The sequence below is a fragment of the Pithys albifrons genome, chromosome 5 (assembly GCF_047495875.1).
Source record: "Pithys albifrons albifrons isolate INPA30051 chromosome 5, PitAlb_v1, whole genome shotgun sequence".
Taxonomy (NCBI): domain Eukaryota; kingdom Metazoa; phylum Chordata; class Aves; order Passeriformes; family Thamnophilidae; genus Pithys; species Pithys albifrons.
Window position 1 is genome coordinate 36,711,481 of NC_092462.1, and position 22,813 is coordinate 36,734,293.

The window sequence follows — 22,813 nt, forward strand, 5'->3', positions numbered from 1 at the left end:
GGTATTAGTGGCTTGCTTCAACTGAGTCCTGCTGAAGACTGTTAAGGAGTGATACATCCCAACTGCTGTGAGATAGGAAACTCATTTCACCTCAACCTTTTAGGGTGGGTGCAGACATGGGAGCAGATATGGCAAGCCACACTTCTCTTTTGTCTTGGTACTAGGATGCCTCTGGGAGAAGAAACATTTATTTCATTGGCCCCAACTCTAAAAACTGCAACAAGACTTTTGGCAAGGTCCCATGACACAGCTTAAAGGGGAAACAGGAAACAAAAGAGTCCTTTGGACTACATGTGGAAGTGCTGACATGCCTCCAAAGAGAAGACACGACATACATGAGCAATCTAGGCTATTGGTAACAACACCAATTCTATATTCTCAAAATGACAACAGCTCCCTTTCAGAGCTTCCTTTCTAAGTAAATAACTGTTTCACCTTACCTAAGTTTCTGGAACATTAGCAGATGTACAATGAAAGGCATAGTTTACTTCCATTTGAACTGGAGTCAAGGCATACACTTACTAGGAAACTATCACCTTGTTGAATGTGTACAAACTCACCATACTCTGTGCAAATTCTTTATTGAAACAATGATCAATGCACAAGCTACATCACATTTCATTTTGCCACTTCAGCGTGAACTGGTCTCTTTGTGGTTTACGGCCGTGAGCTATAAAATAATAACAGTTATTTAAATCAAAATACAGTAACTGCTTCTCAGAAGAACACATTCATATTTGTCTTACATTTCTTTTAAAATCTAAAAGGATTTCACAATAAATGAAATATAACTTAAGATACTTTAGTGCAAGCATTTCTTTTGCATCTAAGAAGCTTTCAGTTGTCCCACTAAGTGTGGCATACTTAAGAGACCAACTCCTAAAATAGCATGCTGCCAAGATATTCCACGAGAACTTTTAAAATTCAACATTGTTAACACTTTCCAGAATTAGTTCATCTGACCAAACTGAAAGTCAGAAAGCCCTGGTTACATATTACAGTACTTTTGTCAAAAGGTAACTGCAAATCAAGGAAGTAACATAGTATGTACATTAGAATAGAACAGGCACTGATTTCAAAGAAAAAATCAACATCTGCCCGTATATGCCATTTCACAAGTCTTATGATTATACAGTAGTTTTTGAGCACAGGAGCAAACTGCTGTGCTTTACCAAATACCAATAAACCTGCATAAAAATGCTGATCTATGGGTTCTTTCAGATTTCTAAAATGAGACTCATAAAATGGCTGAAGGATGGGCTTCATCACAAACATACTCAAATTAGAGAACAAAAAAGGATACCAGTAAACAAATGCTGCTCAAAAAGGAAACACTGAGCAAGTAGATAGTGAATATTATGTTTAAATGGTCAGATTAATATAGTCTTACATTTACTGAAAAAAGAATAGTAAGGGTAAAATTTGAATCCAACGTTGATTTCTTGTACTGCAGAAATCTAGTCATTCATGAAGTTTTGGTGAACTATTGAAAACAGCGGAAATATATAATGAAATCTCTTGTCTTTTCCAAGCCTGGTTTGGTGTTCCTTATGCTTTTAGAATGTCATTTCAGTTGGACTGGGTTTTCCAGATTATGAGTGTTTTAAGACCCATTAGTGTTTAGTGATGTAAGAAATAGATCAATGTAACAAAAGGTGTGCATAGCCCAATGATGGGAACAGATTAACATCCCTGAAGTGCTTAAGGTGCATGAAAATACTAAACAATGCAAATGTTAATGCTTTCTTAGAGCATTCATTCATTCATTTTATATTTATTAATTATGTTCTTGCACCATAAAATAGCCATTCATTAAGAAATACTGCGAGACACAATTGTTTACTTTATAACATCACAGCCAAAGAATTTGGAACAGGAAAGACAGGTTTGGATTTTGCTTCCCATCTCTCTCCCACAAAAGAAGTGCCTGAAAGTGTATAAAAAGCTTAGGCTTAGAGGTGTCACAAAATGGATGCATAAAGATACTGAGCAGCATATAAACACATGAAAACACACAGAAAAAAATACGTAAACTAGAACCCTTGGTTACCATCTGTATTTTCTCCAGCTACAGTGCTGTTCAGCTTTTATTTCAATAATAACGCAATGCTAAATGTCCCAAGACTTTATAGCAGGCTGTCTGGAACAGTCCTACTTGTGAACTCTCAGCTCTGAGTCCAACTCCAGCAAGCTCAGGGTTCCCTTTGGCCCTGCAACAGCAGGAATCCAGCTCTACACGCACTGCATGTATGTAATCCACGTGCCTGTTGCTCATACATGGTTTGCAATGTGCGTTTGTGTGTACTTCAAACACATGCCCTTTGTGGGCAGCCTTGGGGAAAAAACATCATCTGTATCTTCAAGGAAGTTTGCACAGAGATATTGAAGCAAAAAAAAACAAACATGGAGATTGTTTGTTCTCAAATCTTTCTCAATAAATAAATAATAAACAGGCTGAAGGACAGCCTGAGGGAAGCAGTCAGGGTCAGAACTGCCTGGTACCAAAGACCGTAGGAATACATGAAGGGGTCTGATCCCTATTATAAAAATTTTATAGTTAAAAAACAACTAAAATTAAAATACTGTAGTTTAATAAATATTTTTATAACTTTTTTATAAGCATAATTTAAAAGTTATTTTTTTATGCTTTCAAGGAGAACATCCTTGCTTATCTGTGCAATTTTAGTTGGGGACCAGGTATGTAACTTTAGAATGCATGAGCATTGTTTGTAAATGCTGGACAGGCAGAAAAATCACGATGTCTTTTTTCAGGAGGTTAAAGTGAATTATAAGAATTTAGTGCAAGTTCCTGCTTTTGTTTCTGCCCGTGCCCTTTTTCATACCAGAAGAAAATTAAGTAACTCGAACAACTGATATGAAAACTGAACAGAAATGTACTTTGGACTAAGACAAGAAGTTAACAGCTTGCATCAATAGTATTTTCAATCACACTGGTCAGAAGTGAGGTTCTGTATAGTATTCTCTTATTCTACCTTATGTTCTATATTTATATTGCTTTGCTGGAACCACAATATTTCCAGTCACATTCCTAAAGGGACTTTGTCCTTGCATGTTTCCTTTTGGGCATGTGCAAATTCATTTTGTGTAGAAATCTGCCACTATGGTGAGCACAAACAAATGTGAGGCAACTGAATGCTGCCATTTTTCATGAGTTGGTTGTAAAATCTGAAGTCCATTATTAAATTTGTAATTTTTTTCAGTAACCATAGACAGGTAAATATGGACCCTTCTCTGCATCATCTACGTAAGTCATGGGCTATTCCTGTATTACACTCTAGTGAGGCTCTGCACTTAAGGATCAGGCAACTGACATAAAACCTCACTTCATTATCAAGAGTTCTTTTAGATAGCTGCAACATTGACTTTGTCTGGTCTTGATTACCTGTGCAGTTAATATAACTGATTTCCTCCAACATATACCTTACATAGATATGGCTACTTCATTAAAATGTCCAGAGAACCATCTACACATCATCTCCCCAGAGACTTAAGAAACTTCTTTTTCTGCAATATACTTGATTCTGGATTTATTTTAAGTACCTTTACTTACATTAAAATCCTTCTTAAAACTACAAGGTGACAGTTTGTTCATTAATTCCAAACTAAATGTGTCAGGTAATTAAATAATATTAACCCTACACAAACTCCTCCTTGTAAGTGGTTGCTTTCCAGACTCACTGCAGAGAAGGTCCTTTTTACTGTCTGTCTGCAATAGAAATTATCACTTCCCTTCCACTCCTGGCATTACCTGGCATAAATGTTGATCCTTTTTGATGCCACAATTGCTGTGATCATTAAAGCTTTACTGGGGTAGAGTCACATGTACTCAAGCAGTGAATTTCCTACATAGGTAGGAGGCTCTTAAAATATCAAAGCAGTTATTTCACAGTAAACAGTTTGCATGACTGTCATTGTAATTTCACAGGACACTTGATTATATTTTTTTCCGGTTTGGATACAACACTGTCAGACTGACACTTTTACATGAATTTAGGCCTGCTCTTCAGAATATGAATTTGCACAAAATTAATAATCCCAATAAAAGGGTATTTTGCCACTTCAGCCTTCTCATCAACTGATTACTGGTGTTTGGAGGACTGCTAAGGAACCTGCATATCTTCTTGTAAGGTAGGACATACTTACTCCTTCCAAATTACTTCCAAACAAGACATCTTGCATATTAGAAGCTGTTTGGCATATAAAATTCTGGCAAGGTAAAGAATGGTCAAATATATGCAAAAAAACCCTCACAGAGCTGTTGGGCTGCAACTCTCTGTAAGATGCTTATGGTCTGTAAAATACACCTCAAAGTTGTTTCTCCATGCAAAACAAACAATTATTGGCATCTTCATTCCATGGTAAAGAGAAAACTATTTCCCACGTGCCTAAGCAGTGTGGTCTCAAATGAAATGGAAACATTTTAGCTTTCTTTAATAGCCCTCTAAATCACAATGTGGCTGAGCAAACAGGCTTTGTAAATGGTATCTATTAGGATTTTATTTGGCTACTGGAGTGCTGCCTCATGGGCAATATTTCAAATTCATAAGTTAATATTTGCAAAAAATGCAATAGATAGAAATAACGAGAGTGAAGGAGGAAAATGGAAGCCAGTTTTATGTTTAGTAAGTTCAAGTGTCCTACATCAAAGACTACCAGTGACTTCCAGGAGGCCACTACAGGTGACTCTGACCTAGAAAATGCTGAGGTAAATGTTTCTTGGAAATACTCCTAATCAAAAAGAGCAATTAATATTAATGTAATAGCAATTACTCTGCCATACATCATGGTAAAGTAAACTCAAACTGAGGAAAGTGCCAAATAATCCACTGACATGCTTTTGCTATGATAGTCTCCAGGTAAGGCTTAGCGGCAAGTACAATATGTATTTTTAAAAGAGCTCTACCTGATTTTCCTGCTATGCATAGATTCAGGAGTAACTATCATACATGGCTTTCATATACAATGCATGTATTTGTGTCATTTGCCAATGTTGTGTCATCAGAACTGAGTTCAGCAGAAGGCTCAGGAGGGGGCTCTGCAGGAAGTGCTGGTGTTTGAGGGGTGTCTTCTTCCTTGGTGTCCAACTGCATGCTTTCCTGTGACTGACCATCCATGCAGTCCTTTCTGGACATGGGGTGAACTGACACTTTTATTGCAATCTGTTGAGGTGGCTCATGCAGTGACGATGCATCTGAGTCAGCTGTGGGAGAGTCACTACGTGTCAAAGCATTTGGAATCATATATAGCTCATCTGTTTCAGTGGTTTCCTGGCCTTCTGCTGCCTGACGTACAAAATTCTGTCCTTGTTCCTCCAAACCAACCACCTCCATAATTTCTTCCATTATAGTCCTGCAGTTCATGATGAGAGGTGGCAAAGGTACACTCCGAGCAAGCTCTTCAATATAGCGAGCAAATTCCATGGTCTTGAACTGGGTTACTTTGGCAAGCTCGAGCGTTTTGGCTGATGTGATAATTGGGATACGCTTTGCAATCTCAAAGGCTTTCTGAAGTTTCTCTGCCCCTTCTGTTCTGAAGAATTCGTTGATCGCTTTCTCGGTTTTCTTCAGATGACTGCTCATCATACATAGCCGAGTAATGTTCAGTATCATAACAATGGTAAAAGCTACAAGGCAGACAATCATGTAATAGATTCCCATGTCTCCAGAGGTGAAAATGACTCTCAGCGTCACAGTATTGTTGACACTGCCATATGTATTAGATGCAACACACGTGTATTTACCTCTGTCTTCAAAAGACACTCTAGTAATGTTTAGTAGCCCACTGTCAAGAAACCACCACTTTCCTGTCAGAGAAGAGACAGAGTAACTTAGTTAGAGGTATTTTGTTCACAGGATCAGCATAGTCTTAAACATCAGCTCTGTCAAACCTGGCTTCGCATTTTGGAAGAAGAAAAAAATGTTCACAGGAAGACAAAGAATTTACCATCACAAAGGCCTATCTGTCCCTGAGCCCCTAGCTGTGTTACTATCAAATTCCTGACATCAACTGTGAATAGTCCAAGCACGCCCTAGAAGAGTCTTATAAAAAATGTTAATATGCATGACATCTATTTCAATCTTATGATCAGTTAAGTTACAAAGATAGGACTATTTACCCCAGAGAGCCTCCCAAACACAGGTCCCACTTCCTCAAAGAACAGCAACAACAGGATTGAGAGTCAGAAAAACCTACTAAGCCCTCCTTGTTTTGTTCCCTGACAATGCATTAAAACTGGACTATTTTTGGTCTTTTTTCGTATATGATATAATTATCGTATCTCGTATAATTCTGCTAATGTAGACTTTAAAAACCCTAAAATTTCAGCCATCATACACTACACTGCCTGCCCTCTGAGGTGTCAAGAATCTGATTTTGAAGTATGATTTTAAAGAAAGGGAAATAGGATAGGAGGAGTAAGATAGACGGGAAAGAGAAGAACCAGGATAGGGAACATCTTGTTTGTCAGTATCAACATTTTACTTGCAAGAGTGATTTCTATCAGTGCAATATAATTGGTAACTTTGTCCACTGCCAGAAAGTGGAGTGGCTCTGTGCCGTCTGAACACTCGATACAGGGAGATATCATACAGAAGATTTCCTTTTATAACAATGACAGACTGATGTAAGTCCATTCAATCTCTGTGACACAATCCCAAGCCATCCCTGACAGATATCTGCTGAAGATAGTAATGAATTTCAATAACCTTCCACAGAAAGGAATGTCAGGTGTTCACCTGTCTTTACCATCAGAAAGTTGTTTTTCCATAAACCTAACCTAACCAGCTGCTATTTAAGTTAATTCAGGCAGCTGAACAAAGACAGAACCTGTGATCGGAGGACTAAACCAGCACAAAATCCTTGTACAATGCTTGTAAATCACAAGGCGAGATTTGCAATCCTGCTACAGGTTGGTGTATACTTTGCTTCTACATTTATTTTATCCTTTTCACAGACATTCTTTCATTATTAGAAAGATTGTTCTGTTTGGGTTTTGGTTGGGTTTTTTTGTTTGTTTGTTTGTTGTTGGTTTTTTTTTTTATTTCTTTCAAGGAAGAAACTGTGGGCAATTCTGAAACCCAGTCGAAAAAAAGCCTTTAATTTAGAGTGGTTATAAGATTTTAACATGTTCAAGGTTTTTCTAATTAAACATGGCTTATCAAAATTGGGCTTTTTTACATTATCTACAGTAAAGGCCTATGTAGAAAGTACTCTCACAAGGTCCCTGCCCCAGTTCATGTGTACAGACAGCTCTTAATTACATCTTTTTATCCTCTTAGAAGCTTTAACTTAACTGAAGCACTGTTTTTAACTCTAGCATAATTTTTGAAAACAGCTGAATCACTTTGCCTTTAACTAAAAAATAAAGAATAAACACAAAGCTGTCTAAACTGGACCTTCACACACACAAAAAAAATCACACCAATCCACTAAAGTTAGGCAAATGCAAAGAAAAACTCCTTTGCAGAGGAAATGTCAGCATCTGTAACAGAAGCCACTTCTTTCTCCAGCTCTAGAATAACAAAAAATACAGAGTATTCCTGCTTGGTATTTCTTTGAATTGCAATGTTCATCCTTTTTGCAAAGCAGGATTTTATTAATTGTGAGATGACAAGACGCCTTGCTGATGTACCCTGGCTCCAGCTGTTATAAATGACATAATGGCATTGAAGTGTGACTCAGTGACTGGGTCTGTGCCAGTGGATCCTGGCAGACAGTATAAGCCAAATAAGAAAACAATGATTAGAAAAGGTATCTTTGCTGAGTTTTGATAACAATTCAATGCTGTAATTTATATCGTAAAGAAAAGTCTCATGCTAGGAAACATTCCTTACAGAGAGACAGTTTCTTAAAGGAGGTAGTGCACTGTTGCAATTCTAAGTTACAAAGTGATGTTGTCTTCATACTACATTTGCAATTTTTACTGATTGGGTCAAAGTTTTTGCTCATCTACCTAAATGCTTGTTTTAGTAGCTACCTCTCTTAGCTGACTACACAAAGAACTAAATTTAGATGCCCCACTAAAGGGGAAATTTTTTGTTAGTGAGCCTTAGAAAAACACACCAGCACACTTACCACTGTATGTTGCCACAACCACAAAAATTATATCTGAAAGTCTGCCTACTAGCACAAATAGTTCCTTTCTGTAGATTTACTCAGAAAATTACTGCATGACTGCATATAACCAGCTATGCAGTAAGCTTTTACAGGTACACCATGATGCAGCACATCCAGCTGGGTCAATCGCTACCCACGTCATAGCTGAGTTCTCTGTCAGATCAGCTGTTAGATAGGCATGCTCTCTTGGATTTAGTGTGAATAGCTAAGTGTTTATTTCATCATGCTGTGAACAAAGCAGTCAGTATGGAAGGATTATATGAGAAAAACACCTCTCATATACCCACACTCCCCTTAAACACTCCCTAGAAGTATAACTAGGATTATCACCCCAACCTTCCATTTAAGGAAAATAAGCTCTTGTGTAATTAAGATCTCTGGAAAATGCCACTGAAGGGTCTTAACTAAAGCCAGGATGGCTCAGACTTGGCCTGTCCTTCTGACGGCTGCCCTATACAGGTTTTTTATTCAGGGCATCTCCTGTTTCTCACGCTCCTATGGCACTATGCATAAACACCTCAGGGAGTTAGCTGTACTGGGTACATGCCAACAAACTATTGTTATATATCAAGACAATCCTCCTTTGAGTTGGAAAATAGATTTTTTAATCTTTTTGTGGTGCTAGAGAAGAACAAAAGTGGACAGAGTGAGAACGAGGAACAAACCCAAAATCTTCCAATGAAAAGAAGCCTATCTACACCTTCTGTTACATGCTTCAGCTTCTTGCTACTGTTGCTATAAATAACACATTAAAAAGTTACTGTTTTCTTCCAAGGTCCACATAGAAAATTTGTAACTGTCACTGGGCTTAATTTATTTTTACACAGGAAAGTACCAGACCATTACATTTGGGTTGTCAACTTGCTGAAATGAGAACTGTCCCTGGACAGGCTACATCAGTGATATTACTAAGATCTTACCTTTATTCTCCTCCTCTTGGAGCAGGTGACCGTTGGAGTTGTACCACCTGTAACGTGGACTAGGACTACCTTGGACATTGCAGTCAATCAAGGCACTGCTGCCCTCCTTGACTATAATATGGTCGATGCGGGAGATCACCAGAGGCACAGATCCCGTATTGATACCAGTGCGGTTGAAAGTGCTATTAGTCACATCTTCAGCAGTTGTCAAAGCTGCTAATAAGATGACAAGGCGTGTGGTAGGCAGAAAGTACAAAAGGTGGTGGCTGTTCAGTATGTCCATTTTCCTTCAGTGGTGTATACAACTGGCTGGAAACCGGGATCGGTTCTGTTAAGTGCAGGTCCTTGAGGTGAGCAGGTCACAGGAGAGTTCTTTGACCTGTGCGATTCTATGTTTAAAATATCCTATAAAATAAATAAATAAGTACAGTGAGATGGCACATCTAAACAATCCATTAGATGTGCTCTTTTAAAATAGCGACACATTCACTAATGCATCTCACAATGATCAGCTCAGTGTCTTGTCTAAATGCTAATGTTATCACAGTCCTTACTCTTACTGAAAAAAAGATGCATATGTTTTCCTGACAATAGTGTTGTTCAGAGTGGCAGGTGTGGGAGAAAGCTTTTATCACCTAGACACTTAGCAGCAACTTAGCTACAGCAGCAGCTAGTTTTATGCCAGAAGTTCAACATATTTTTCTTTTTCTTTTTTTTTAACATTTGCAAAATCAACAGGAAAAACAAAGGTACAGCACGTTAAAGCTGTCATTACCAGTTCAGTGCTGCAGCTCTGTCACATGCATGGTCTTAGATGAATGGTGAAACAGTGCAAGAAAGAACTACTCCAGGAAAGGTTTTTGGAGCAAATGTTGGAATCCTTGATATATACAATTTTGCCCAAACACAATAGCATATACAGCAAAACACCTCAGACCATTCACTCCTTGGAAGCTACTGCTATCTGACATAAAACACAGCATGAAAGAATATTCTTAAAAGAAGATATTTCATACTTGATGAAGTAATTTCAGTAATATTTTAGACCAGATTTAGAAAGAAGAACACTTGCCAGTGACATAATTATGGGTAAGGTTCCTTTGAGATACTGCTGAAATTAGGACTTCTCTGTTCCTTAAATGGCATTAAGCATTTTGCTTGTAGGACTTTTTGCACACTCTCACTACATATTTTCCCTCAACTAATCATCAACAATGAGCCCTTTCTAAGACAGTGATTTCAGTTTCTGGACAGCGGTGGGGAGGGCATTACAAATGTGCTCTCTATTGGCCTCACCATGCTCCCACTGAGCACAATTGGCATTCAGTACTGACTGAGGGCACAATGTTGGCCTCAAAATGAGCACCTTGGAAAATTTCACTCGGAAGTCTAAAGGCACAAATGATGTTAAAATCACATGAGAGTATCCAACTACATTGGTTTTACTCATGTTTCTAAGGTAAATAAGTGAAACTTAGTGAAACTACTAATCAGAGAAATCTATCTGGATTCCTATCTATATAGGAAGCTATCTAATAAACTTTCCCCAAACAAGCATTTCCATTTCAAAACTATTTAAATTTTCTTAAAGACATGGTTGACACCATGGTGACTGATCAACCTTAGCATGGCAAATGACAACTGACAAGGTTAGGTCAGTTCCATATATAAAGGAAACACTAAAATAAAAAGAAACAAACAAGCAATCCCCTTCACTATTTTCTTCTTTATTCAAAAAGGAAAGAAAGCAACATTACTGTCTTTCACTGGTAATATTTGACTGGTTGTTTTCTCATCCATCCCCTGTTCTCTGTAAAGCAATGAACTTGCTTTCATACAAATAGATATAGCTGTTATTAAAAGAGCAAAACAATTCTCCCATTTTGCAGGATGAATCATTATGAGAAATGACAAACTATGTTTTCTTAGATAAGCTACAAGCACAGCGTAGATGCCTGTCCCAGCTCTAAGCCTGGTCTTGTTTTTTTCTGTTTTTCTAATTATTGAATGTGGAAGTATTTGTCTTGAAGAGACAGAATAATTTTTAACTTTAAATTAATATGCAAATCTCATTTTTCATATAAAGCTATACAAACAGTGACTTCAGAAATCCGTTTCCAATTATGCAAAGCATGTGGAGCCTGTGATTTTGAAGATCTGTATAGGTACAGTCTGTCTGAGTCAGCAATTTGAAAAAATCCCCTTCAGTTCTGCCTATTCACTTCAGTAACTATTTACATCTCATTTCTACTACTCCATTAACCTTGGAGACTTCCATTCTTCATGGTTACACATATTCCATCTATAAAATGTTTCTGTACAGTGTTACAGATCTGCATTGCACCATAAAGAAAAGCCAAAATCACACTTCCTGGCAAGGGAGCAGGAGCAGAGAGTGGCTGGATTAATACAAGGGGAAGGGCAAAAGAACAACATAAACTGATTAAGCTTTGTGCTGCTAATTATTGGCTGTGGCTTTTTATTACTGTATTTGAGCCTATCATATTTTTGGATGGCAGAAACATCAGTAGCAATCAAAAAAAAGTGTTTAGCATTTCATTTTCAGAGAGAAATGAAATAGCATCTTCCCTGTGGGTGAACAGAAAACCTGTAAGGAAGGATCCTGAGAATACTGGGAAGCTCAAGGCAGCTGATGGCCCAGTGCTTCCCTATGGCACAGGAGTGCTGTGGGCGGGTGTTTGGAAGGTGCGTGTCGGCAGTAAGGTGGGCCTGTCCTGCAGGTGTCCCTGTGTTTAACACAGGGCATATGAAAGCAAAAACTGTACCTTTGTGTACCGATAAGAAATGTGACTGGTCCTTAATATGGTCAAAGGGTCTATTACTTGTCTGAACCTAACAGTGACTCCCTCATTCTGGCATAGAATTGAATCATAAATAACTGCGATAAATTTAAGAAATAGAGCCAAATAATTTATGTCTACTGTCTGAGATTCTTACCTATTCCTGTTACTCCTGGGATTGCACTTTCTCACGCATGTTCCTGGAACAAAGAATATTAAGAAAACACTAAATATCTCTGTAGATACATTTCCGTTTGAAATAAATACAGTTTGATGGCTAATAAGAGGAATAAGTAGGTTCAGTTGCCATCCAGGGAGGTGCTTTTGATGGACATCTGAGTATGACTGAGGAGACCGGGAAAAGTCTCTCCAAAGAGCAGTGTTTTAAGATGCAAGTTTAGACAAATCTTCCCAGGGCAACTAGGAAGTGGTAGGCAATGTTTTCTTTGGTATGCATGCTCTCCACTGTTATTGGGACACACACACACACACACAAAAAAAAAAAAAAAAGAAAAACAAAAAGGGAAGAAACCCAAGACGGTTTTCTCAGCATCACCTGGCCATGCAGGGACCTGCATGTCCAGAACCCTCTGCTGATCTGTTGGTCATGACCAAAAATGCTAGAGCAAGGTTAGGAAAGTAGGAAGAAGCAGAGAGAGAGAACTAAAAGGGTAGAAAATATGTTTACACCAGACTCCAGTGCAAAGAAGCATTTGCCGAGAGTTCCTGTCCTCCTGCTTTGCCACAATAGCAGCCTGAGGATATCAGGGAACGCAAATCTGGGAGCCAACTGCTTTGTTAAACAGAAGTGATGTAATGAGTTATAATTTAATCACGCAAGTAAATAGGGAGAAGACTGAGACCAAAATAGGACTGCTAGCGATGTCTGCCCACGTTTGGCAAAGCAGCAAGAGAATTCGGAATACTGAAGTGAGTACAGTGCTCTCACCCAGAATCTTGGCCACGAGAGGCAGTAATTTGCTGTGACCTATGATAAACATGATGAAGACAGCCAAAATTGTAACCTTTTAATCTGACCTGAAGTCAGAGAAAGCTGGACTGACTATAGTAAAACAAAGATTCCTGTGATAACTCCTTGAGACTGAAAGTAACACAGTATGTGAACAAAGGAAGACATCTACAATACAGAGAATCGCTCTGCAGGAACTGACTGAGTCTCTGGGAGCATTTTTGCCACAAAAGGGTCACTATAAATGAAAAACTGATTTCTGGTTATGAAAAGAATGTAAGCATTCCTTTCTCCTGTCCCTAAAGCACATGAGCTACATGTAAAAGACTTATAAGAAAAAAGATATATAATATAGTTAAGTGTAGTTATGCATGCTTTTTACCTTTTTTGTTTTTAATTTTAAATTTGTGGTGCATGAAATGGAAAAAGAACACCTCTGGCTACTCTGAGCTACTTTTTCCACCCAAAGCTGTAGTCAAGGACAGGCTTACTTCCCAAGATGGAATTAGAGGATTCTCCAAACTCTCCTCCAGCACCTAAAACATATATATAGGTAATTTCCCTGCTCTGTTGTATCTGGAGCAATATTTACCACTGAAAGATGGTTGACAGTGGTCTGTAAATTAAATAGTTTCTTTCTTCCCTAACTCAAATGCTATAAACTGAAAATATGAAAGTAACAGATTTACTGCAGGATTAATTTCCACGGAAAATTGCATGAGACTTGAGCAACATGAGAGCATATGACAGGCTTTTCCTCTAAGTGAGATGACAGGCAGCTCTAGCATGCTCTCTATGCATTTCTATCCGAAGAAGTTCACTAGAATGTACTCCAGAACAAGCAGAGCTGCAGTGTGGTGGTATTACTCCTAACGATGTGAAACAGAGACAGATCCTGAGGTTACAACTTCTCCGTCCAAAATCAAGCATCAGTCTAAACAGAAGACACAGCTAGGGCTGGCTAGGAACATGTTCTGACTGACCATTTATTTATTCATGTCATAGCTCTGTTTGCTTCCCATATTACTGCCACCAAAGAAAATTACTATGGGTAAAGAGCCATGTTTTTAAGTACTGCATTTGTGCAGAACAACACTATGACACAGCACAAAAGAACAGAAAAGGAGGGCAGTGATGCATATACCTTTTCTTGGCTCACTCACTTCTGTAAGACCAGCCTGTTCTTGTTCTTGGAATAATGTGTAATCCTATTAACTGTGAGGATATTCAATTCAGAAGTGAAGCACAAGAAGCCCAGCTTATTGTATAATGCATAAATTATGTTCCTATAGCTTTAACATCCCAGTGCTATCTTGCTTGGCTTGTAAGTGATCAAGAAAATTAAATTATTTTCATTCTAGTTTTCATTTGTATAAAATAAATATCAAGGATTATGCTACAAAACAAATTAAGGCGATTTTTTAATTATTTAAAAACTACTTGCTACCTTTCCTAATTTCCATGGGCAATGTCTTTATAGAGTGGGCAAAAGTAAAAGTTAACGGGATTTACTGGAGAAGGAATGCAAATGAAAGAACTTTTGCCACACAGAACACGAGAAGCTCACTGCCATTTCCTAGGCTTAAGATTGAGAACCACCTACTGAAAAGCTTGTTATTAGAGTCCAGACAGGCAGATGAAGAGAAATGTCATTCATTTACAACTAGCATAAACTTTTTAAAACTTATTTTTCTACTCCTTTGCTAGTTGATAAAATATTAATGCTTGATTCTGAAAGAACTGCTCTGTTCATTCTCTTTGAGGAAGGATTTCAGTCCTTCACAACTTTGTGGTTTCTGCCTGCCTGGCTAACTTGAGTAGGTAGCACTCTGGTGATGTTTCTAAGATGAAGAGTTTCCTTCTGCATGTCTAGACCAGGGCTTGCCAACTGGGCAGCAGCTCCCAGCTATGTGCATGTTCAGTCTCTTCCGCTGCTTTCAGCTGCTTGGGAATCTTTAAGAAACTTATCAGGGCTGAGCCCTGGCCACCCGTACTCAGCCACCTGATGGAAGGGTATAGAGAAGACAGATACGGGCTCCTCTCAGAGATGTGCTGTGAAAGGACATAAGACAAGGAACACAAACTGCAACAACAGAAATTATGATTATTTTAGCAGGAGGTCTGCAACAGGTGCCCAGATGGGCTGTGGAATCTTCATCCTTTGAGATGTTCAAAACTTGGCTGAGCTGGTATACACTGGCCCTGCTTTGAGCAGGCTGTTGGATCTGATGGCCTCCAAAGGCCACCATCCCCCCTAATCTGAAGAAACTCCTAAGTCTTCAGAAACAAAAATACAAGAATTACCTTGGAGAAGTTGATGTTTAAAAACATGTCTGATCTTAAAAATTGCCCTATGGGATGCTAGAAAAGTGCCTTCATGATCCTGGACAGAATTTTTGAGTAGCAGCATTTTAGAATGACAGGACAGACTGAGCGTGTTGACTACAGCCTGAAAAAAAAGTGCTTAAGTAAGAAGAATGGTACGTCCTCTTTACCATATAAAGAAGACTTATTTCCAGCCAAGGTAACTAATGAAACATCACTTATTTGGAGTGTCTACAATAGTGAATTTTGGGTTTCTTCCCCACATGTAAATAGTCAGATTCTAAGTTTATGATTATTATCTGCTGATATGTCTGGCTTCTTGATCCTACAGTTGTCAGTTGAGGTGAACCTAATCTGGAAACAGAATAAAGCAAAAATAAATCAGACCCAAAGACAGACTGAGATAACCTTCTCAGACTACTGATTTCAGATGTAAGACGAGTAAGAACAGATGTCAGCAAAAATATATACAATAGTGAATGGTGTAAAGACAGCTGAGACGTGCATTTACTGCTTCACATAATACTAAAATGAGACAAATTTCAATGAAACTGAAATTGAACATGGGACAGAGGGAGAAAAGAAAATAAGTTTTTTTTGTAACAATGATCACATTGCAATTTCACAGTATCACAGAATGGTTTGGGTTGGAAAGGATCTTAAAGATCATCTGGTTTCAATCCATCTCTGTGGGCAAGGGCACCTTCCACTAGACCAGTACACTCAAAGCCCTTTCCAACCTTGCCCTGAACACTTCCAGGGATGAGGCAGCCACAACTTCACTGGGCAACCTTGTTCTAGTGCCTCTCCACACTCAGAGTAGAGAATTTCTTCCTAATATCTAATTTAAACCTACTTTCTGTCAGTTCAAAGCCATTTCCCCTTGTCCTACCTCTACACATCCTTGTAAAAAGTCCCTCTCCAGCTCCCTTGCAGGCCTCTTTCAGGTACTGAAAGGTGCTCTAAGGTCTTGCTGGAGCCTTCTCTTCTCCAGGCTAAACAACCCCAGCTCTCTCAACCTGTCTTCACAGGAGAGGTGCTCCAGCCCTCTGAGCATCCTTCTTACCCTCCTCTGGACTTGTTTCATCCCACCCACATCTTTCTTGTGCTGAGGACTCCAGACCTGGATGCTGTCCTCCAGCTGAGGTCTCACGAGGACAGGATAGAGGGAGAGAATCACCTCCCTCAAGGTTATTGTCTCAATTTCTTGACACAGGATAAAATAAGGGCTGGGAATCTAGGAAGAGTCAAGAGAGACTGTATATCATTTACAAGTACAGATTCATAAATTATGACAGCTCAGGATGAATGTGGGGACTTAACTGTCTTCTGTGTGTTCATTGTCCTCTGTGTGCAGGGCCCTGGGCAGTGAACAGGAAGGGCTGTCAGTATGGCACCTTGGAGCCCTTTTGTAGGACTCGTCTTAAAATAATATAACAAAGAAGCCTATGAATTAATTGTATGCTTTGCAGGCACTGGTAAGCTCTTAAAGGCAAACACTTGTCAATTTGCTTTTTATGGTGAAAAATAATATTTAACGAAAGAAAGAAAATGGAAAAATCAAAGGCTGTAGCTTATTCTACCATTGATGGCAGACCCTGAGCAAAATTTAGTCATTATAAGTTTCTATCTTCTAAAATGATTTTGTTCTGAACACACACAACACTGTAGGGGATAACAAAGTAAAGTTAATGACTGTAGAGATACACAGTTATCTTAGAGTTCCACAGTGTAACAATGCACTGCAGCAAGAAAGCACCAAGCAATAAGGTAATTCCATGTTTTATATGCGTGATTGAAAATGAATGCTATGTCCAGACTTTTCATACAGGGAAAGAAGTGTATGCCATCTTATTTGGCAGTGGCACAATGAAGGAGTTTTCATGTTGCATTAGGAGTGGTGTTAATGATTTAGAATTTTTGTACTGTGACTATCTCCTCAGTTTTGTTTCCCTTTATCTTCCTTCATGTCTCAGTATTGCAAAACTAGCAAGTATATGGCATCCTAGAGATTTTAAGACCCACTTCCGTTAAATATTTTAATGGCCCAATTGATTTAACTATGTCTTTAAATGGACTGATGTGCACTCCCCTCCTGTCAATGGACACACAGAGATGCTAATCCATTAACCCAAAAAAGAATGAATGAAGATTGTTGGCAGGTAATTATAGGAGAGATTATTTAAAAGTACCTCCAGAATGCCAAACCTCTGAAAAGTTCCTTTTTGATGTCACAGCTCGGGTAATTCCAGCACCTCTGTTGTATCAAATCAACTTTTTATGAAATACATTGAAGCAACAAAAGCACTCAGGCAACTTGGATGCTTAACTCCTCATTAAAAACTTGTAGTTCAATTGTGCATTCTGCTATGGACTGAGCAATTTAAGTGTTCTTTCTACATGGTTATTTTAATGACTGCAGCTAAAGCAAAGTTCTATATTTAGTGGAGAAGCTTGCTGTTTTTAATCAAAGCAGGTACTGTGGTGGAAATGTCCTACTGAGTTGTGGGCTACCCATATCATAAAGCGAATTCAACACTATCCATAATAGGGACTTTTCAAGGCCCAGTTTATGTCTGATAAGTATACACACTTTAAGGAATTTTATTCTTAGAAATAAATACTTTATTATCTAGATTAATTTGGCATTTGTGTTTATTTAGAGGCTGCACAATTACAATTCAATATAGTTATTCCAGAAACTTTCGTATGGCTTTAAGAGGCCCTTGCTTAACTCCTTGCAAGCTTTCAGTGTATCTGCTGGTTTGCTGTTGCAATAAATGCAGATGGATCAATGCTTAAAAGTCCCCTTTGTTAAGAAAGGGGGAACAATAAAGATTCACAGAGAATCTGTCCCACACTTCCACACACATCTGTGCACTGCCTGGCCTCACCAAGTTCTACATACATTTCCTTTTCTTTATTCACCTCTTATCTTTTATTTATTCCTGCACTCTGTACGCATTATTCTGCCAACAGTTTAAATAATCAAAGTCAGCAAATGCTACAGATCTCATATGCTTTTGGCAAGGCTTATGAGACTCTGATAAGAACATAGCAATGCAGAATGTGGTCCAGTTCACTTCCTTCCACTTGCTCTTTTGAGTTGTGCTTGTCAAAATGAACCATCCTTTAAGCATCCTTTAAGTTGTTTTCTTTTCCCAAACGAAGATGAAAAATTCCAGATGTAGGACATTGATATAAGACACAAATTTGAAAATTAAGTTTTGCTTAAAAAAAGATATGAAGGACTTTGCAGGGCTAAAAATTCTATTTAAACTCTAAATTTTGAATACGTTAGTATTTTCAATACACTGATACAGTTTTTATTATGCTACTTTAACAAAAGGTTCCCATTTTAGTTGGAATATAAAAGAGACAAAAGAATAGAAGAAAACATATTTGAGGATTTGAGTGGGTAATTCTTCTCTATCCCTATAGAACTGTAAGATGGATTTAATTTTAAATGATTGGCTTTCACATTTATCGGTTGCCACAGTACAGGGCAAAGAGGTTACACACGTGGATGCTGTGATTAGGTCAGGATTAACCTTGTCAGAGGGGGAATTTAAAGGAATCTAACCATTCATGTCTGATGGCAATTGAAAAGGTTCATTTCAGGTTAGAAGTGTCTGCACCTCTTTCCTCCATAAGTAACAAAGGCAACAGCAAATGAATTCAAACAAGTTTGCCCTGCACCACACAACAGCTTAAGACTTGCTTGTTCAGGCCTCTCCAAGCATGACTAAATAAGGCCATGCATATGCAATAATTTAGCTGGAGGCTCTCAAGATCTCACTAAAGAACCTTCATAATTTCAGACTTGTGTGCCAGTTATTTCTCCATTGTATTGAAAAATGTAACATTAAAGTTACGTAACTTTCTCAGCATCCAATACTGTTGATAGGACCATGTACCACACAGTCACACACATAGGACTGGGGACCGCACATACAACAGTGCAGCTGCACGGCCATGTATGTTCCCTGGCTCTGTAGGACTTAAAAATATCAGCAGATATCTTTTCTTAGAATAAAACCTTCAGCATGGCAGAACCATGTCAATTAAATGTTAAGTCTGGGCTAGATATGTTATTCTTAATGTAATTCCTCTACATATTGTGGCCCTCTTCTAAAACAAGGTATTTATTTACATACATCTGTATAGAGGTTGTTATTTCTGATAAATGAATGCTACTCATGTTAATTACTTTGAAATAAGAGAACCCACTACTAAAATTTCTTAGATAGCTAAATTGAAATCACTAAATCTGTTTGATTTCCTCTAGCTTATCACAAATAGGTACCAGTTTTGTCTCCCGTTCACAGCCTTCCTAGCAGAGAGAAAATATGATGCTTTAAAACGCTGCTACAGATGATTTTAATCACAGTACCTGGTGTAAAGTACCAGTGTCTGTATTGTCTTGGAAATGATGTTTCTAAGGTGAGTCTGTATGTGGACAGAAAATGCCACTGTTTTAATTAACAGAACTAAACAATAAAATTAAGGCTACAAAGAGATGTTTGCCAAAGCACACAAGCCTGCATTGGATGGAAGCTCAGAATTACAGGAATAAAATATTCCAGGAAGTATCCAGGCGCTTGGTCTTACACCACAGTCTTCTGGTGACATATTAGCATGATCTGGGACATAACAAAGTAGGAACATAGGCATTTGTGCCTGCAGAAACTTCTAGTAAAGGTGCAACTTGCTGACAGAGAAAGAGGACCCTGCTCACAAAGCTCGGTACAGATTACTTTAGCTCCTGGCAAGCTCACTCTCCCTGTTGCAAGAAATTTAAACCATAAAAAAAATGCCAGTCCCCACATTCCAAACTTTCTAGACAATAACTGAAATGTTATGGCGGCTGTTCCATTTAAATTATTCCCCAGAACCCATATCATTGTGTCACAAATGTGACCCTCTCCTAGGCTGTATGGGGGTTGCTTTGCATATTTCTGTTTGTTGGGTGGGTTTTTTTTACCCTCTTGTTAAAGCAATGAATTCACTTTATCCAGGTTCTGTGTCAACTCCATGCTCCTCCTCCATATGAGAGCAGGACCTGCCTATTTGCAGGGAGGCAAGGGGGACAGGGAGGGACAAGGGCAGAGAGGCAACTGGAGTTGCACTACACAGATCCCTTCAAGATTCACTACCAACTCCCAGCATGTGTTAAATGTTTGAAGAGTGACCGATTTTATCTCCAAACTTTCAAGACGGGAAATACGCACTGGACACATATCACTGTATTAAAGTAGGAAGAAAGCCCCTTTTTTGTTTGTTTGTTTTGGATGTTCTGCTCCTTGTCTAGGCATCTGAAAACTTCAAATTCTTCAGAAAAAAACAGGCGCACAATGTGCACTCCAGCTGTGTAAGCTGCACTCAGCATCCACTGATGTTGACATACTGCAGTATAAATGAGAAGGCTTTCCAGGAAGAAAGGATTCCTACTACAGCAACCACAAGTATATCCATGGTGCTGTTGCTAACTGTACACACTAAGCCAGACAAAGGATTTCTGCCATGCAAAAACATCATCTCTACTGAAAAAGATCTGCCTTATTTTGTCCTACTGCAATGAAGAAACTCTTCCACAATGTAATCTCTCTAAACAACTAAAATGCTACATTTTTTCCCCTTTAACTCCTTTATATTCTTCCTTTTGAACTAATCTTACAGTCTTTCAGACAAATATGTAAAAAAGGAGGTTGCATTTTGGATTTTGCCTTGCTTCCACAGTTGGTACCTTTATTTCCCTGAGCGGGGTTATCAGGGTAGCTCTGTTTGTGGTGCTTCAATTTAACAAATGAAAGAGGGCAGTTAAGAGTGTAGTCTCTTACGAGACTCTCCAGATAAATGCACTAGAAAAGTGCCTGCTCAGTAGTGCTCTCTGTTCTCTTAAGCTCGCTTGTCTGATACTGCTCTAATCTGCTCTGTTAAGAAACAGTATTTGAGAGATTATTGCAAGACTACTCTGAAGTTTTAGATTCTAGTTCCCTCAGGGGACTTCTGAAATTGAGTTTTAACTTATGAAGCTATCCTGTGAAATAAAAAGGGTAATTAAAGCAAAATATCAGGTGGCAGGCTTTATTTTAAATTTAAGGCAGCACAACTCAAGCTCTCTTAGAAGTCAGTTTCATTCAAGAGGCCTCTGCACTGAGGTGTCACCTCCTGTTCTCCTTCCCCGGGCTGGACAGCAGCGAGCATCCTGCGCGCAGAAGCTGGAGGGCTCCAGTAAAAGCTTTGTGCTCATTAGCTTTTTTGCCTAACGAAATCCACCTTCCTGCAAGCCTCGGTGCCGATCTGAAATAACCTCTTGAACTTCGGTGCCGAACACAGCATTGCTCCGCTCCCGTTGCGCGGGGAGCTACCGCGCTGCACGGCGGGCTGGCCGCGACCGACAGCGGCGGGGAAGAAGCGCCGCGCCGGGCTTGCCGTGCTGCAGCGCTGCCGGCACGGCCCCCGGGCCCGCCGGGACAGCGCGTCCGCTCCGAAGCTCCCCGCGAGGCCGGTTCGCAGGTCGCCGACAGCCGCGGCAGGTGGAGGCGGCGGCGGACAGCGCCTCCCTGGACCGCCGCCTGCCCGCCCGCAGGGGGAACCGCGGCCCTCGCCCCGCCACCCACCTGCCGGCCCGCAGCTCCTGCAGCTCCCGCAGCTCCCGCTCGCCCGCTCCTGCCGCTGCTGCGGCTGCCGCTGCTGCTGCCGCCCCCCGGCAGCGCCCGCCGCCGCCGCGCCCCTCAGCGTGCCCCGCGCAGCACCATGCCCGGGCCGGGGCCGGTGCCGGGGCCGCGGCCGCGGCCGGGGCGGGCGGAGCGCGGCGCTGCGGCAGGGCAGTGCCGTGCCGTGCCGTGCCGCGCCGTGCCGTGCCGCGCCGTGCCGCGCCGTGCCGCGCCGCCGCTGCCGGCTCCGGCGGGGAAAGTAGGTCAGGGCGGCACTGAGCATGCCCGGGGCCGGGCCGGGGGGCGGCCCCGGCGCCCGCGGGGGGCGCGGAGGGCGGCAGAGGCTGCGGGTGGCGGGCCGGAGCGGGGCCGGGGCGTGCGGCGGCTGGAGGCGCGGCGGCGGGGCTTGGAACGGGCAGGCGGCGCAGAGCCGCTGCGGGAAAGGCGCGGGGGTGCTGGGGGTGCGAGCCCCTTGTGCCCATGCAAAGCCTGCGGTCCGACGGGAGCCTTTCCCAGTGGCGGCTGGCGCAGCCCCGGCCGGCTGGATGCGCACCCCGGTCATCGCATCCCTTCTCAGAGGCACTCGCGGGAGCAAGTGCTGCAGGAAAGGGGTAACACCCCAGCCCGCCTAGATTATCTTGAGAATCCAAATGCCGCGCTTCAAAGGAATGGCACACGTGGAGTCCCCGCAGGGCTTTATTCCTAACGGGACTGCAGCACCCAACTCTAGTTTAAACTCAGTCTGAGGAGGTCTCATCCTGTGGGAAGCTGACACTGACTCTGCAGTTGTCTAAAGTGTTGTCACCAGAGGGCAAAGCTGCCTTTGAGTTTGAGCAAAACTGCTTGAATGTGGTTAGTGCTACCTGTGCAGGCTGTGCAGCTGCCAAAAAATGGATTGGGACGTATGTGGACAGCTCCAGGCACGAGTCTGGCAGGGACCCAGCGTGTGCTGGTGCTGTCCTTTGCCACGGTCCCATGCCTCCTCCCTGACCTTGTGGCATC

At 40.6% G+C, this 22,813-nt stretch overlaps 1 protein-coding gene across 2 annotated transcripts; it reads right to left on the reverse strand.

Moving 5' to 3' along the window:
* Positions 1–572: 572 nt before the first annotated feature.
* Positions 573–21,856, reverse strand: MFAP3L (microfibril associated protein 3 like). Of its 2 annotated transcripts, XM_071556238.1 has the most exons (4): positions 21,776–21,856; positions 12,015–12,057; positions 9,057–9,461; positions 573–5,824 (listed from the first exon to the last, which is right to left on the reverse strand). In XM_071556238.1, the coding sequence occupies exons 3-4, from the start codon at positions 9,337–9,339 to the stop codon at positions 4,962–4,964; spliced, it is 1,146 nt and encodes a 381-aa protein (XP_071412339.1). In that variant the 5' UTR covers positions 9,340–9,461; positions 12,015–12,057; positions 21,776–21,856; the 3' UTR covers positions 573–4,961. The 2 variants fall into 2 exon arrangements, with proteins under 2 accessions (XP_071412339.1, XP_071412340.1); XM_071556239.1 differs by lacking the exon at positions 12,015–12,057 and having other exon boundaries at positions 21,776–21,854.
* Between the last annotated feature and the right edge of the window lie 957 nt (positions 21,857–22,813).